General features: G+C 40.7%; 1 protein-coding gene across 4 annotated transcripts; it reads left to right on the top strand.

Moving 5' to 3' along the window:
* Window positions 1-4,553: 4,553 nt before the first annotated feature.
* Window positions 4,554-16,023, top strand: LOC308085507 (uncharacterized protein). Of its 4 annotated transcripts, XR_013933183.1 has the most exons (10): window positions 4,554-4,785; window positions 5,543-5,649; window positions 7,210-7,443; window positions 8,199-8,399; window positions 9,254-9,349; window positions 9,585-9,623; window positions 10,402-10,449; window positions 12,540-12,644; window positions 13,654-14,261; window positions 15,129-16,023. XR_013933183.1 is itself a non-coding variant. In XM_080428691.1 (9 exons), exons 2-9 carry the CDS (start codon window positions 5,627-5,629, stop codon window positions 15,178-15,180), a joined length of 798 nt encoding a protein of 265 aa, XP_080284817.1. In that variant the 5' UTR covers window positions 4,554-4,785; window positions 5,543-5,626; the 3' UTR covers window positions 15,181-16,023. The 4 variants fall into 4 exon arrangements, 1 of the variants encoding a protein (XP_080284817.1); XR_013933181.1 differs by lacking the exon at window positions 5,543-5,649; XR_013933182.1 differs by lacking the exon at window positions 5,543-5,649 and having other exon boundaries at window positions 7,207-7,443.
* The last annotated feature ends 486 nt before the right edge of the window (window positions 16,024-16,509 follow it).

The following is a 16,509-nucleotide window of genomic DNA, read 5'->3' as shown; positions in this document are numbered from 1 at the left end:
AAGCATTATTCTGTAAAGAGGAGAGCATCTTTTGGACACATGCAGGAGCACCATTTGACAGAACTTAAATTGATCAAATTTGCATTGTAACTGATTTTAATAATTTCCCAATGACAGCTTTATAAGGATCTTCTGGGTTTCTTTCCATTAGATTGAATGGAATACCTGCACAAAGTGATGCCTCTGGTATGTGAAGCTCCAGAACTGATGACAATTTGATCATAACTGATCAGCACGATAGAGACAAAGAAAATAGGGCACATGTTGCATTTTTTTATATATGTAATACTGAAAAAGAAATCCCCTGACTTATCTTTCAAAATATTTTACTGGTTAGAAAGAAATTCTGTTTTCAGTTTTTTTGTAAAACCTTACAAAAAACTCAATAGTTTCTCAGTCAATATTATCCCCTATAAGCAGCTGTTGTTTAGGTACTAGCTAAAGGATAAAAAATGATCTATTAGTGGTTAATTCCATTGGTCAATAATAAGTCAAGTTCTAATTTTATAAACCTGGTTAACCCTAATGTATTTTTAAAAAAGTACCTTAATTTATTTTTATTTTTATGCTGCCAGACATATTCTAAGAGTAGATGTCTAATTAGTTTTTTTTAAATAGTGCATATCTCATTCAGAAATTAAACCTTTAAAATGCTCTCTTTTAAGCGCCCAGCGATCTGCAACCAATGAATAAGTTATTCAAATTATTATTATTATTATTATTATTGTTATTGTTATACATGATAAAATCAACTGGTTTACTCAGAACTAACTTCTTCACAAAAAAAATTTTTTGTATGTTTTGCTCACAGACATAGTGGATTTCTACACTATGTCTACAGAGGTCACTGGTGGTAGATTAGTATAGATTGTAGCATTATTGGATTTAGCGTCTTAGATTTTGATAATTTTTCCACAATGATGAAACCCCCTTGATCTGTTCAATTCAATGTAGCCTACATAAGCATAACCTCATCTATTACTTTGTGCGCAACTTGTTTTATGTCTACTGAAGATTATTTATATCTCTTCTCACAAGATTATTTAGATTATTTATTTAGATATTTATTTATTTACCAAAAGATTATTTATCTATATGTAAGCTGCGCCACAAGTCCTTGAGGCACGCAACTTAGTGTTTAGTTCAGGGAGCGTGGTTTTAATGTGCAATACAGAAGAAGAAATAAATGGTATATTCAATAACATCTTTGAAGAGAAGTCATAGCAGTAGGAGGTAAAAAGAAAAATAACTGTCTTTTTGCTCCAGGGTTTGTTGCTCCTTCCTCCAAATTACAAATATTTCAAAAAGTCTCTCATGTGACAGTAAAAGTATGGGTCTTTATGAGCAATGGATGTCAGTTAAGATGGTAACTATAGGAAGAATGTGGTTTGACTGGCCTACCTACAGTATGTAGACAACTGGAACTTCATGTACCCTCTAAGGGTATCGTAAAAAACAATTATAGATTACACATAACATGCAAATTTGCCTGTCTACAGTAACTCTTGTGCAATCTAGACCAGAGGTTAACAATCTGTACAAAATGCAGAGAGCACCACTGGTATAAGATGCCTATTGTACCTGCTCCCGGTAAATGTGACCTGCACCTAGCTCAGCACACAAAATAGAACTGTCTACATTGTCCAGACAATGTCCTGTGTTTTGATAAACTTCTGTACTGTCTGGTTTTGGCCTTTACTGTTCTGTAGCTAAGATGTGATGTCCCCCTTCGTCCTGTGTTTGTTTCCCCCCCGTGTTCCTCTGCGGATGCATGATGATTCCCTTGTATGTGTTAGCAGCATGGTCTACTATGATGGACGCCTATAGGCACATGTTACTGGGTTGAATCCTGTGGTCAGTCTCTCCCAAACCAGGCTCTCATTTTGTGACGTAAGCAGAGCAAGAGACTTGTTTTCTCTCCCTCCCTCACGCACACGCACACGCACACGCACACGCGCACGCGCACGCGCACGCACACACACACACACACACACACACACACACACTAACTCTTAACTACTGTGCTGCCTCTGGCGACTGAATTTCCCCCATGCACGGGATCAATAAAGGTCTATCTATCCACACACACGTGCGCGCGCGTACACACACACACACACACACACACACACACACACACACACACACACACACACACACACTAAATGGTTAGTTGTTTATTGGTTCCATTTCCTAGATGCTGTGACGAGAGGGCCTTTTGAGTTTTGTCTAGTTTATGTCTGAAATAAGTAACATCCCAGCTCATCTTTTTGTTGTTTGCCTGGTCTATGATATTTCTGTGCGTGCGTGCGTGCGTGCGTGCGTGCGTGCGTGTGTGCGTGCGTGCGTGTGCGTTAGTATGTTCTGATCTTTTCTCTCCAGTCTCTACCTATCTGGGGATGAGAGTCCCACACACTCCAAGGTCTTGCTCTTCAATGTGTCTTTGTGAAGTTATACCTGTGATTACGTTTCTCTCTTTGCCTGAACCTTTTAGGGAAATGATGGAAATAATAAGATATTGTGATAGAAATATACAATTATCCAATACTGAAATAAATTATTAACTGAAGATGACATTTAAGCTTTTTTTAATTAAACAATGAGGAAAATGCTAAGAAAAATGGTTATACTTGTTTTTGAGAATGGCATGAGGTGTAATGTGTACTGAAAGAAACAAACTTCTTTCATCAACTGAAGTTGACCTTATTTGAATATAGTTTATTTATTTTCAAGGCTTACTGTGTCTGTGTAATTATTCTTCGCACACACACACACACACACACACACGCACGCACGCACGCACGCACCCACACGCACACATGCACACATGCTCAGGCGATTTTAGCCTCTGTCAGGAGGGGCGGTGGGCAAGATTTTGTCATGGGGGGGCCACCTCTGTGTTAAATTGGCTATTTTTTCCAAAATGTAAAAAGTATATATTTGGAAAATGTTTTTAAGTAAAGTAAAGTAAACATGATTAGAACAATAACATGCTTAAACATTTGACAAGGTCTAATCTTTCTAAAATTGCTATAAATTGCTACAAAACCTGTATATCCAGTCATTGTTGGACATAAACAAGAAGTTGAAGGATAAAATTAAGTCTGATAATGATGTACCATGCATGTTCACATCATGTATACTTTACATTACATTTTGGACAAAATAGCCATTCAAGGTGCCCAGATGTCCCTAGTGCCCACCTATACTGTATGTATCCTCTGTAAATAGCAGGTGGGCTGGGCTCACAGATAAACAAATTGTCAACAGACAACACTATTCTACTGTCACCAGTATGGCTAATACAGTGCAAATACATCATCCTATATTATGAACACTGAATAAAAACGGTACTCCATCTGCAAAGTAGCCTACATAAGCCATTAAAGCAATTAAACTAGTAGACAGTTGCAAAGTAAGCGAAACAAACAATGTAGGCCTAACTAATAAAGTGACATTGGCATGTAAGTGTCACAGTTTGCTTACGTGTTACTGTTATATCCTTCACACACATGTCAGGATGACAGATAGACAGTCCATTATTGTAGTTTGATTTAGATTTTCAGAGGGAAAAAAACGGTTAACTCCTGCAGGGCAGAGCAGAGATCAGAGAGAGAGAGCTTCATCCATGGTGGTCACTTCATTAACGCCTTGTTATAAGTAGCCTACCTGGCAGGCTTTTCGTTTCAAACCCATCTATTTACAATGCCTAATGTCACTTCAACTCACTTGTATGCAAATGACAAATCCGTATGAGAACTCAACAAATAGCTGGAGGGGAAAAAAATGTCATTGTGATTTTTATCTTATTTTAAATTAATCAATAGATCAGAACTGGGCTGGCCGCCCCCCCCCCCCACGCACACACACACGCGCGCGCGTGAGATCGCTCGACTTCTTGACAGTGTTGCCATGTCTGCTTATTATTTTGGGCCTGTTTCAATGTTGTTTAAAGAATATAAAAATATATATTATTATAAATATATATATTATTATATTATAAAAAAATATTGTGCCAGATTTGTGATATTTTTTAAAAATAGCAGATCTACAAGCTCACAACGTGACGTGTTGTGAGCTTGGCTATTTTCTTTTTTTCTAGGCTATTTTCAAATAGCTGATGAGTATATAGATGTAAATTGCTCATGTGGCCTAAGTCATTCGTTCTCAAAGTGGAGTCCGGGCCTCCGGGGACCCCCAGGGCCAGGGGTCCTTGGGGGGGTACCGGGGTCCCCAGCAAAATGTGTTAAAGCGTCACATTCATTTTCACCACTTTATCCATATTTTACACTTTGGCTATTCCAAAATAGCAAATCTACAAGCTCATAGCGCGGCACCGTTTGCAAATATCAATTTGGGGGTCCTTGGGACCTTGGCACGAAAAAGTTTGAGAACCACTGGCCTAAGTCACTTCTTTTGGACTTGTTTTCATATAACTGGTTTGCTTATTTCTCTCGCAGAACCTGGCAACACTGCTTCTTGTTGGTGGTGTTGGTGGTGGTGGTGGGGGGGGTCAGGTCCTGCTGCAACACCAAACCGTCAGTGCGCATGCGCGGAAGTAGCACCGTTGAGATCAGGCAGCTACTAGCTACAGCTACTTAGCTTTAGCCATAGCGACATGTGTGGGATGCATTAATACTCCTTAAAGGAGACAACGGAACCACCACACACGTATATTTAAACATATATTCGGCTCAATAACAGTCGACGCTACTGACTGTATGTGAGTGAAATTCCTTTTCTGTCCGGAGGAGACTTGTAAATCATCAAAATTGCGGAAGGAAAGAGGTAATTAACGCATGTGGTCGCCATTGTTTATCATTTGGGGTCAGACTAATTCCTAGATACGGTTACCAATATAGATAGATGTTTATATGGACTATATTGCACTATAGTCATAACACTTGGTTCTGTTGCAGTAAGTTATGGCATTAACCCAATTTTCATACATTGTAATTTATGACTTTTTGCCAATTTTCAGATCAATATCAGTCCTAAAACTTGATTCAGATGTTTTGCCAATTGTCAAATATAAATATTAGTAAAAAAAAAAACGTAATTCTGACTATTTTTTACGTTTTTGTGCCAATTGTTAGATATTTTTAAATTTATTTTTATATTTCGCGTTTTAATTGTAACTTTTCGTGTTGTGTTTATCGGTTTCTCTGTGACATCACCCATTATAACCCAGTAGTAACATGACCTGGTTGGTAGGGCTCTGTATATCATTACAGTCATTGCAATTAACTATTTAATTTCTGCTTTGCCTTTCAGGCTTCGTAATCAGATATTTACACAGGGCAGATTATGTCAAATAACTTAAATTTACAAAGACATGACTGACATTTCATTTTATACTTTTGAAAATAGCAGATCTCACAATGTGAGCTTGTAGAGCTGCTATTTCTGCTATGTTGTGAACATTGAGCTTGTAGATCTGCTATTTCGTGAACATTGAGCTTGTAGATCTGCTATTTTGTGAACATTTTTCAACGTGGGAGCGATTATGACGATCATGCAATAATTGTGACGGGCCTACTGGTAGGCTGTAATGTCCTCTTCTCAATAAGCTCCATGTGCTACCGTTAGCCTTTCCAGCACATAGACTGCTGCAAGAGGAGGATCTGATATGCATACTGATGAGGGCAAACTGTTCACATTTGAAACCTCGGCACATTTAAAACGGTTTCTATTGGTTCTTTAACAGCCGTTGTGTTAAAAAAACAAAACAAAAAACATCCGTGTTTGAACGAGAAACGTTTGGTTTCAGTCGCTAGATCAAACAATATGTATTCTAGGCCCACCCACCCATGGTCCCCAAACAGTGGTGCCATTAGGGTGACCACCCGTCCCGAAATTCGCGGGACAGTCCCGAAATTGGACCCTCTGTCCCGCGTCCCGCACAAGCAGGGCAATGTCCCGAAAATCAAAGTTATGAAAAAAAAAAAAAAAAAAAGATTTTATTTTATAAAAAAAAAAAAAAGTTCATTACATTTTTAAGTTAACTTGCAATACCCTCTTATATCTAATCCTAACCCTAAAACCAAAGTAAAGAAACCAAAAACTGGAAAAAAAACGAACCCAATCCGCCCAGAACCGCGAAAAAAACGAACCCAATCCGCCCAGAACCGCAAAAAAATTTCGCGCGGGAGTGGTCCGCATGCACGCGCGCTGCGCGCGCGTGCATGCGTCCCGCGATGTCCCGCGAAACGGGTTAATCTGTCCCTCAATGGACCTGTCTGGAGGTGGTCACCCTAGGTGCCATGTCCGCTCATTATAAGTGACTGTGGGATTATTTTTCTGTGAAGTTGCGTGCATGCTTGTAAATATTGGCGGTTGTGGTCTTTTGGTCTTGTTTTTAAAGTGTAGTTGCTTATTTGGGATTATTATTTTAACCAGTGATTCTCAAATATTTTCTTGTCGTGGACCCCCAAATTAATATGTATTTGTCCCTAACCCCCATCTGAAAATGTTTTGTGCCAGGGAGGCCCGTACCAGATTTGTGTTGGAACGTTTAAAAAAGCTTCCAAATATTCCACATTTTATTTGAGCTTGTGGATATGCTATTTTCAATGTATACAGTGTAGTGCCCTAGTTGCTCCGCGTCGGTTAGTATTTTAACAAAGTGTCATACAGCCGCTCACGTGACTGAACTTGGTGGCGCGCTGCCGCTGTCTAGATCCCACGGTTCTCATCAACATACCAGTCATGATTTAGAATGGTGTTCTGTTCAGGGATCGTCGTAGATAAGATCTTGATTAAATTAAATTTAAATTTTAAATAAGTGATTATATCACATGTTTAAGTTCACTGTGCTGGCATGTGTTGTATATCTCCATGGGGACTGATAACACCTCGTAGACGTAGTTAATGCCTGGCACATATCACACAATCTCCACTGTAATGCTTCACTTGTTTTTTCACAGTCCGACGCATAGATGAAACGTAAAGCGAAACTAGGATCGTTTTAACTCTGTGGTGATACATTGATTTGTGGCACATTGGACCCTCCATTCACTATCTCCTCTGCCTGCAGCGTATTCGGCACTTATTCAGCACCATCATTTGTTTTAGATTTTATATATGTATGCTTTATGTTGTTTTGTAAATTGTACAATCCTGGATAGACCGGGAGGGCCACTATGGCTTGTGAATTGTACACACAATCTGCTGTCATCTCATCTAAACATTTACCCGTCTCTTCTCCAGCAGGCAAGGCGAGATGTCATACTACTCGTCCTCACGTAGCTCGTCAAGGGCTACTGACTGCAAAGTGTATGTAGGTGACCTTGGCAATGGTGCTGCTAAGGGTGAGCTGGAGCGAGCGTTCAGTTATTACGGCCCACTGCGAAGTGTTTGGGTGGCCAGGAATCCGCCTGGGTTTGCCTTCGTTGAGTATGAGGATCCCAGAGATGCAGAGGATTCTGTGAAAGGAATGGATGGAAAGTAAGTATAAAAAAAACCCTAGTTTTATATCCACAAGTTTCCTAGGGCGTAGTGGGCATCACTTCCTGTCGATTTGATACCTGATCAAATCGACAGGAAGTGATGCCCACTGTGCCCTGGGAAACTTGTGGATAAGCTCATGAACTCGACAATTCCATGCGAATGCGAGATCCACACAAGACCCTGGTTTTCATATCGAACCTGAATCCTGATGCACTAACTGCCTTGCTTGGTTGCTCCGAAGCTTCTCTTGCTCTGCCGTACTCTGTCCAGCAGACTCTTAGGCTCGGTACACTGGTAGCAAAGAGAATTATTTGAACAGAGTGGAAGACTTCCATCGCTCCTTGTTTTACCAGATGGCTTAATGAGTTTGTATCACTGATACACCTGGAGAGGCTGCGGTGCAACAAACAGGACAGTCTGGCAACATTTGAATACATATGGGGTCCTATCACGGGTCATCTCGACTCTGTGTGACTGCTCCGTTCTGTACAAGCTCAATTATTAATGTGTCCAACTGTTGTATTGTAGTCTGTTGTATTCTGTTTGCCTTTGCAGTACCTCCATTATGATAGGTTAATTACTCATGTTTGTTTGTCTTGTTGATGTCATGTCTTATAAAATAACAATACAAATTCATATATATATATATATATATATATATATATATATATATAAAAAGACCCTGTAGGATAAAGGAAAAGTGTTTTCACACCGTTTCACTTTCCATCCCTGCTTTTCCTTTACCCTACCAGGGTCTTGTGTGGATCTCGTATTCGCGTGGAAGTGTCGACAGGCATGTCTAGGAAGGGTCGGGGTCGCCCCAGCCGACGCCATTTTGATCCCAACGACAGGTGTTACCAGTGTGGTGACAGAGGCCACTATGCGTATGACTGCTACCGCTTCAACAAGAGAGGAGGAGGAGGAGGAGGAGGAGGAGGTCGTCGTGGTAGCAGGTAATGGAACCGCAGAATTGCATGTTTTTGTTTTGTTTTTAAGTTTGGGACTCTATTGCACAAAGGATAGAGAAATGTATAATGTGGGAAGAGATTAACCCATTCAATCCGGGAACGCACACGCATGTTTTAGATTTCTTTGGGCTATTCAAAAATAGATCTACATTTTTTTGGAAAAATCGTGAAAACGTGTGCAAATCTTTGAATATATATATATATATTTTTAAAGCGAACATTTGTAACTCACATTTGAGCTTCTGAGGGGGGGGTCACTGGAACAAAATACTTTGAGATGGGGGTCTGTGGCCAAATACATATCAGTTTGGGTGGTCTTTGACATGAAAAAGGTTCAGAACCACTATAGCAACATGTTTTTTCTTTTTTAACTGTTAGGATTTAGAAGACATTTTGTAGAATCTCCAGAAGCAAAGATTTGAGTTAAAAATAATTCGCTTAATTTGTTCTAATATATATATATATATATATATATATATATATATATATATATATATATATATATATATATATATAAATACATTCAAAGATTTGCACACATTTTCACGTTTTTTCAAAAATAGCAGATATACAAGCTCATAGCGCGGCACTCGGTGCCGTGCTATGAGCTTGTATATCTGCTATTTTTCAATAGCCAAAGAAATCTAAAAATGACAATTCTTCCCCGGTCTAAATGGGTTAAATTGAACTTGTAGATTGTTTGAGGAATTGGCTTTAAAAACTATATACATCGAATTCTCATACACAAAACAAAAGGGAAGGCATTTTTCAAATGAACTTTACTTAATTCAAATCAAGTGAAAATAAGATGCAAACGTAGTCTGGTGTGTTTGCTGCAGATCTCGCTCCAGGTCCCGATCTCGTTCCAGGTCTCGGTCCCGTGGACATCGTTACCGCTCTCGCTCTCCTCGCTCCCGTAGCCGTAGCAACGGCCGGTAAGTCTCCTTTAGGTGCAGTTGCCTTAGACCAGTGGTGGAAAAAGTACTCAAATGTTTAACTTAAGTATCGATATCAATACTGCAATGTACTTCTAGAGTACTTCTAGAACCATCTGGTAACCATGTCTGAACAACTATCATGAGGAGTAAAGTTGGGTTTATAGTAATCTAGCTTGTTCCTCTCTGATGCCTACTTCCAGTTTCTGACTGCTCTCTGTCTATCTTTCAACAGCCGCCAGCGTTCTGCATCCTACTCCAAGCGCAGGAGCAGGTGAGGCTACAGATTTTCCAAGAATCTTGGGTTCAAATTTTACACACCTGTTAATTGTTTTGGACGTCAGGGCAAGGATAGCTCTGTGTGACAAAGTGCAGCCTGACTGAGTGCTGTTTTGGTTCAGATTGATTGACATTGTCTCTACTTTTAAAGTCCAACAGAATTAGCATCATTGCAAATGCATGGGTCAAAATTAATTATTTGTCACGTAATTTTAGTTTTTGACCACAAGTGGCTGATCTGGTGAATAGGTATCTAGCAGCGCTGGATGTCAAGTGGTGCTATCGGAAACGGCTGTGAACCACAGTGCAGAGAACGCAGTTCAGCTTAGCCAGGCTCAGAGGAAAGTGGCGAAACCAAAGTAGCGGTCAATTTCCCTGTCTCGTTTTGAGATGCGGAGATGATGGCAGTGTAAACCAACCAATATTGCACTTGTATGGACGGCTTGGGTTATCCTTTTTAACAAAGTCTTGACAGAGACGCAGATGATGACCCAAGCTGTACATACAGCTGCAATAAGCTGTTAATCGTGGTTTAATACAATCAGATAAGAGATCATAGGACTTTTCTGTTTCATGAATGGGCTGTCAATGGAGGGTATTGCAACTTGGATGCAGATAGCATTTAAGTTGCAGCTAGTAAATGCATACGTAATGGTAGAAACTAGAAAGAAATGACATATAAAGATGGCAGCTTATAAACAACATGGTTAACAGGCCCCCCAGAAACATGTTTTCTTTTAACAAAAAAAATCTTCTGTCTCCTGTGATGTTAGGTCTGGCTCCCCAGCCCGTTCCAACAAGTCCAGAACTCCAGTGAGAAGGTTTGTATGCATCTGATCAATCTACACACACACGTATATGTGAGGCGAACAGCGTTTTCCTATCGCTTCGCAGTAGCGGGGGGGGGGGGGGTGCGGAGCAGTCGGCGCACAGAAGTCAAAGCACAGGCGGCTGTGTTTTTGATGGACAACAGATGCACGCTTATGAGAAACAACAAAGGAGGAAACATTCAGTCTAAATGTCCAGTTCGCTAATTCACAACTACTACTACTTTTGTTACTTTTGTATTTGAAACTTTACATTTCTCTAAATATTATACATTTTCACGACAGCCTAAGTACAAATATCATTCATGAAAAGGCTACTATAGGCTACACTGAAACGTTTTTTTTTTCTTTTACACTCTGAGTTTTGTTGTAGGGGATTATCTGGCACATGTATCTGTTATGAAAGAGAAATTGTATCATGACTCAGTGAAACGGCTAATAGTCCTTGGGGAAACCATAAACCTACGTAGGTAGGTTATTCCTTACATTACAAATCCTTATAAACTATATATTTCTTGGATGCATAGTAGCTGAAACTCTACAAGATATTTCTCTACACTTATTTAGTGAGAGCATTGCTCCTCCTGCTGAGAGCATCTCAGCACTACAATTACTCCTGCACTTTCATAAGCCGAACAAACCCCCGCTACTGCGAAGCGATAGGAAAACGCTGTTCGCATATGTGAGTGACCCGGTATGGTTTAGACGAGGGGTTCAACTGTCCGTTGGGGGTCTGTGAAGCCATGGCTCACGAAAATGTGTTTTTAAAAATGTTTATATTATAATATCCATTGACCATTATCTGTAGAAGAAATTCCTTCAGCCCAGTCTCACGCTGTTCTCCAACAAAACGAAAGGTGATAACAACGCCTTGTGCGCGACACCTCTACCTGCGACACCTCTACCTATTAAAGCCCACTGTCGGGTCAGGTTTAGCATTCTAAAGAGGGCTATTATCATATGGATGGAATGGAATTCTTACCGAATAGTAAAGCATTCACATGCAGAGTAGTCTGGGATGGCTTTTGGTCACATATTGGTGACTGAAAAGAGTGACTATTTTCATACAGAATGGTTGTCTCTGTTAGGCTTGTTATATGCGGTGGTGGAAAAAGTACTCAAATGTTTTACTTAAGTAAAAGTATCATTACTGCAATGTAGAAGTACTCTGTTACAAGTAAAAGTCCGGAATAAAAATTATTTGAGTAAAAGTACAAAAGTATTGGTATCAAAATGTACTTAACACATTGAGTGCCAGGGTCTTTTTAAAACAGGGTACAGTCGGTGCCTGGATTTTTAACAATTTTTGAACCTTTTTCAAGTAGTCACAAAATATTTTCAGTGATCACCGTCCTCAAGGTGATCCCCTCATTACACACATAGAGGTCTCGTACAATCGGGGGGAAAAATGTAAAACATTAGGTAATCCGTTCCATAGTTGCAGCCAGTTGAAAATAGTCGAAAATAGTCAAAAATACATATTTTAGAAAAAAAGTACACAGGAGCCGAGATACAGGCTTTTGAAGTCATAAGTTAACCAGGAAGTGGATTGGAGTCTAAATCTTCGAAAAATGATATCTCCTGGTGCTGAGAAGTAAAAAAAAAATTTTTAATTTATTTTTAAAAAAAAATCCCAAAAACGGTCATAACCGTTTTTGGCACTCAATGTGTTAAAGTACCAAAAGTAAAAGTACTAAAATGTTTGAAAATGGCAGATCTACAAGCTCACAACGCGTCGCGTTGTGAGCTTGTAGATCTGCTATTTTCAAATAGCTTAGGTATAAAATAGGGCTAAACTGGTTAATGTATGTTTTGTAATGTAATGTAATATACTTATATCTGCAAAGTAACTAAAGTTTTCAAATAATTGTAGTGGAGTAAAAGTACAATATTTGCCTCTTGAGATGTAGTGGAGTAGAAGTAAAAACTATAGACAATTGGAAATACTCCGGTAAAGTAAAAGTACCTCAAAATTGTACTTAAGTACAGTACTTGAGTAAATGTACTTAGTCACTTTACACCACTGGGGTAGTGGGGTTATATGCTTGCTATTTTTTAAACATCCTGTCATTTCCTCTGTGTAGTCGGTCCAGGTCTCGTTCCCGTTCAGGGTCCCGGCCCGGTGCCCGGCCCAGGCGGCGCTCGGCCTCCCGCTCTCGCTCCCGCTCAGCCAGCCACAAGAGGAATAGGTAAAACACTCTAGCTTGCTTACCCTTAACACTGATTGAGGTTATAGATGTAGTGATGTATTTAACTGTCTTTGCCTTTCTAGCTGTTCATGCTTGGTACTGCTGGGTCCAGTTTTGACCAGGACTTTTCTGAATTGTTCAAATATAATTCCAATGCACGAAGAATTCCCTACTAGTTCTAGAATCTAGATCCTCCCTGTTCCCCTCTATTGTGTGTTTTAGATGTGACAGTAAAGAGTTGAGGCTCAGAATACACTTTCCATGTTAGCTAGGGCTAGATGCTTCTTCCCTAGGTAAGTGTTGACTCTAGGGGGTCAGGTAGATTCTCCAATGGAAGCCGGGACCAACCCTGCCTTCACCGGATGACTGCCATGTTGCTCGAAGCGGGGAAAACCACGAAGAAGATAAGCGCCAGATAATCCTGGCGAGTTTGCAATCTGTTGCTGCTGCCGTTAGCGAAGGTGAAACGGAGGATGGGGACTTTGGACCCCATAGAGAGGGATAAGGAAGTAGTAAGCACGGTTGGCTCTTCCTATGTGCTCTCTTTCACTTCTTACTGCAGTGGTCATATTGTACATACTGCATTACTTGGAAAGAGAGCACATGGAAGCACAACCTTAACATTCTGATATTCAGTTAATCCGTGAACCATCTAGCACAGCTAAGAATCTAAGTGAGGCACACTAGCTAGAATTTATTTTCAGAATGTATTTTGTTTTCTAATCTTTGCTAGATTTAGTCCTAATTTGACTGATCTTGGATGGACAGAGAAGAGAGTGTTACAAGAAAGGTTTGTAGTTTGAGGAAAAGATTACTAGGGAAAGGATTTGATATTTATTCCCCCCTCTTATTTTTCTTCCTTTTTTCTCCCTTCTATCTGTCTTTAAAAAAAATTGGGTAGTTCTCCATCTAAGTTCAGGTAGAAGTACTGCACCATTGGGTGTGATATACTTTTTTTTTTAGCCTCTTTGCAGAACAGTTTTGTTTATTTTTCATATTTCCTTTAAAGCGTGTGTTGGGAGCTGAGCACTGCACAGGCACCGCAGCTGTCCCCAGGCCCAGGGTCTGCCAGCTGGCGGTGTGCACGTCCTGCGGGAGGGTGACTTAAGCGCTGACCTGAGATCAGCCTACGCCTGCTGCTACTGCTGGTGTTAGAGAGAGAGTGAGGTCGACCTACCGACCGACCCCCTCCCCCTCCCCACCCACAGTGAATGAGTGGCCGTCTCTGTCCGACCGACGCACACGCTCAGATGAGATCAGCCCGCGCGCACATAGAGTTGTTCTACTAGAATCGCCCAGCCAGACAGCCAGCCAGCCTGCCAGCCTTCCTTCCGAGCTACCAGCGGGGCTGGTCCAAGCAGTTCAGAGTTCGACCACTACCTTTTTCTTTTTTAAAAACTCCCTTAACCTACCAGACCCCCCACCCCCCACCTACCTACCAGAGCTCTCCGGCCTCTGACTTAGCTTCTGAAAGTGAGAGAATGAGAGAGAGAGAGTGCTGACGAGAGATCAGTCTTCAAGAGCCTCCCAGCGAGCACAGTGTGTCTCCGAGTTGTAGTCATCCGTTCTGCAGTGCTTCGCGTCTCTGTACTTGTTCTTTCTGCACTGTCTCCAAAGGTAAACCAAAAATCAACCCCCATGACAAAGATCAGACATATAATTTTGATGGGGAAAATTAAACAGACGTGTTAGTCGTCTTTGGTTTATGTTATCCACCTAGAGAGCTAATGCTGATACCATACCAGGCATGCGCAGGGTACAGATGTGGGTGTACGTGTGTGAGTGAGTGTGTGTGGGGTTAAGAGGAAGTATTCACCATGTATGTTTGTTGCCAGGTGATATTCTAAGGATGCTTATATCTACAGATAAGTGCTACTGTTAAGCCGTAAATGGTTGATTCCCTCAAATAGTGGTCACTGTTCCTTAGCTTCTGCGTTAAATTAACCCCTTTTCATAGCGGTGAAGATGGGTCGGAGGGGCTCTAGTAATGAACAGAGGGTAATTGTCCAGGGTTTTCATCATTCATTTGGTCAAGAGTGTTTGCTTGTTTGGGGATTCAGTGGTATGTATTCAGATTCTACCTTGGGCTCTTATCTGTGTGAAATATAAAGTTGGCTGTCTTGAAATGCCATAAAAGACAGCTTTTCTTCCACAAACCACCTGTGGCCATTTCCTTGGCCCAGAGAATTCCAGGCATTTAAAGGGTTCCCAATTCAAATGCATTTTTTAAATGGCCAAATTTTGCTATGATGAGCTCAAGGCCATTTCCATACTTGGAAAGTGTCTTGTTCAAGGAAATGCAGGTGTGTGTTTGTTACAGAGGTGAGAACAAAGTAGGAGTAGTATTGTATGATATAATGGCTGAAGGTCAGTTTTGGTGGGTTGGGGTTTGTTATGAGCAACGTTCAGGACTGTTGAGATGCTCTATACTTTGTATATACCTTCATCCCACAGCTTACTAATCCTCCTCTTTTTCCGTTGCAGTCGCTCCCGTTCTGCAAGTCCCAAGCGGAGTGCAACACCAGGCGACAACTGAATGAAGATTAATTTTCGCCCCTTAGCTCTCAACCCTGATGCTTCTCTTCCCCCAAGACCACATAAAAACACACGTCCCTTAACTCCCATCCTTCCACCTGCTTCAAAAGCCCTGCTGCGGTTTCTTTGTCGTCTGTGAAGTCTTGATTTGATTTTTACTCCCTGCAGTGCATTCTCCATGCTGTGCAGACTTGGAATGTTGTACATGTAGAATGACATTATGTTTTAAACACTGCTTTCGTGGTCCTCTACCATTATAGAGAAGTCGAGTAAGGGAGCATAAACAGTGAGGAGGATGTTGTAAAAAAAAAATGGCATAACAGTAGACTTTTAACAATGACTTGGGCAGTCCGGAAGGCAATTTGCAGTTGTCTTGAATGTAGATGCTTACCTGAGTTAATTGGCACCATTCTGCAGGGTGAGAGGCACCAGTCCAGTTTTGGATTGACCACTTTTTAATCCCTAAATCCTTTCCATAACCCTAGAGCTTGATCTCACAAATGCAAATAACTACCCTGTACCACCCTGTCTCATACATCTTACACAAACACCTGGCTGGTCTGCATGCCTTATGTATGAGGATACATTCCTAGACAGAATATTTTAGTACTCTGCATGATGTCTGTCATTTTACTACTGCACTGCCCTTTTTACAGGTGTTATCAGTTCACTGTAAACAAATAGGACTGTCCCTTTGTTCGGATTATCTGAAATTATTCTTGTGATGTTTTGAATTGATAGAGTGCTTAAGTTTCATTTATGTAAGGGCTTCCTTGATTTTCTTTTGCTCTCCCTGGCTTTTGATGACAGGCAGTTTTATTTTTAAATAAATGTCTTAGACATATGTTTTGGCTCCTATGTCCTCTGTTAATTTGAATTTGTGTTACTCAAAATACCGTATGTTGTGCTGTGCTTGCTTGGCCTGTATTTCTTGTCCCTAAGGGGATGTTACTTACGGTGAATTTATGTTGCATGACGTGTGAACCCCATGACACCCACCATGAGGGTGGTTCATTAGCAATGTTAATTAAAACGAATGGTTGGTATCAGCTGGCCAGTATCTGTTGAATCCCCCCTGGTGCCCTCGCTCAGACAACGCCTATCTTGGAACAATGCCTTCATTATCATCTCAACAACACACCTGTAAAGCTTCGTGACAGCATCCTGCACGGCTGTGATGCTATCGCATCACACATAATCTCCAGACAAACACACACTCAAGTTTCAAGAGGTTTGTCACCTGATTGTAGAAGTATGTGCATTGAGAGGTTAGTGTCATGGTGTGGTATACTCCAAGAGGAAAATAGCAAGAGTCGCATTCTCCGGTTTA

Source organism: Gymnoscopelus braueri (genome assembly GCF_963280865.1).
Source record: "Gymnoscopelus braueri genome assembly, chromosome: 5".
Classification (NCBI taxonomy): domain Eukaryota; kingdom Metazoa; phylum Chordata; class Actinopteri; order Myctophiformes; family Myctophidae; genus Gymnoscopelus; species Gymnoscopelus braueri.
Note: the sequence above shows the minus strand (reverse complement) of the source record. Positions and strands in the feature narration are given on the sequence as shown.

Bases quoted from the DNA above. Each gene is read 5' to 3' on its own strand.
- LOC308085507 (XM_080428691.1), top strand. From the start codon at position 5,627: ATGCATACTGATGAGGGCAAACT. The intron at 9,624-10,401 runs GTGAGGCTACAG...CTGTGATGTTAG, and splicing joins TACTCCAAGCGCAGGAGCAG to GTCTGGCTCCCCAGCCCGTT. The intron at 12,645-15,128 runs GTAAAACACTCT...TTTCCGTTGCAG, and splicing joins GCCAGCCACAAGAGGAATAG to TCGCTCCCGTTCTGCAAGTC.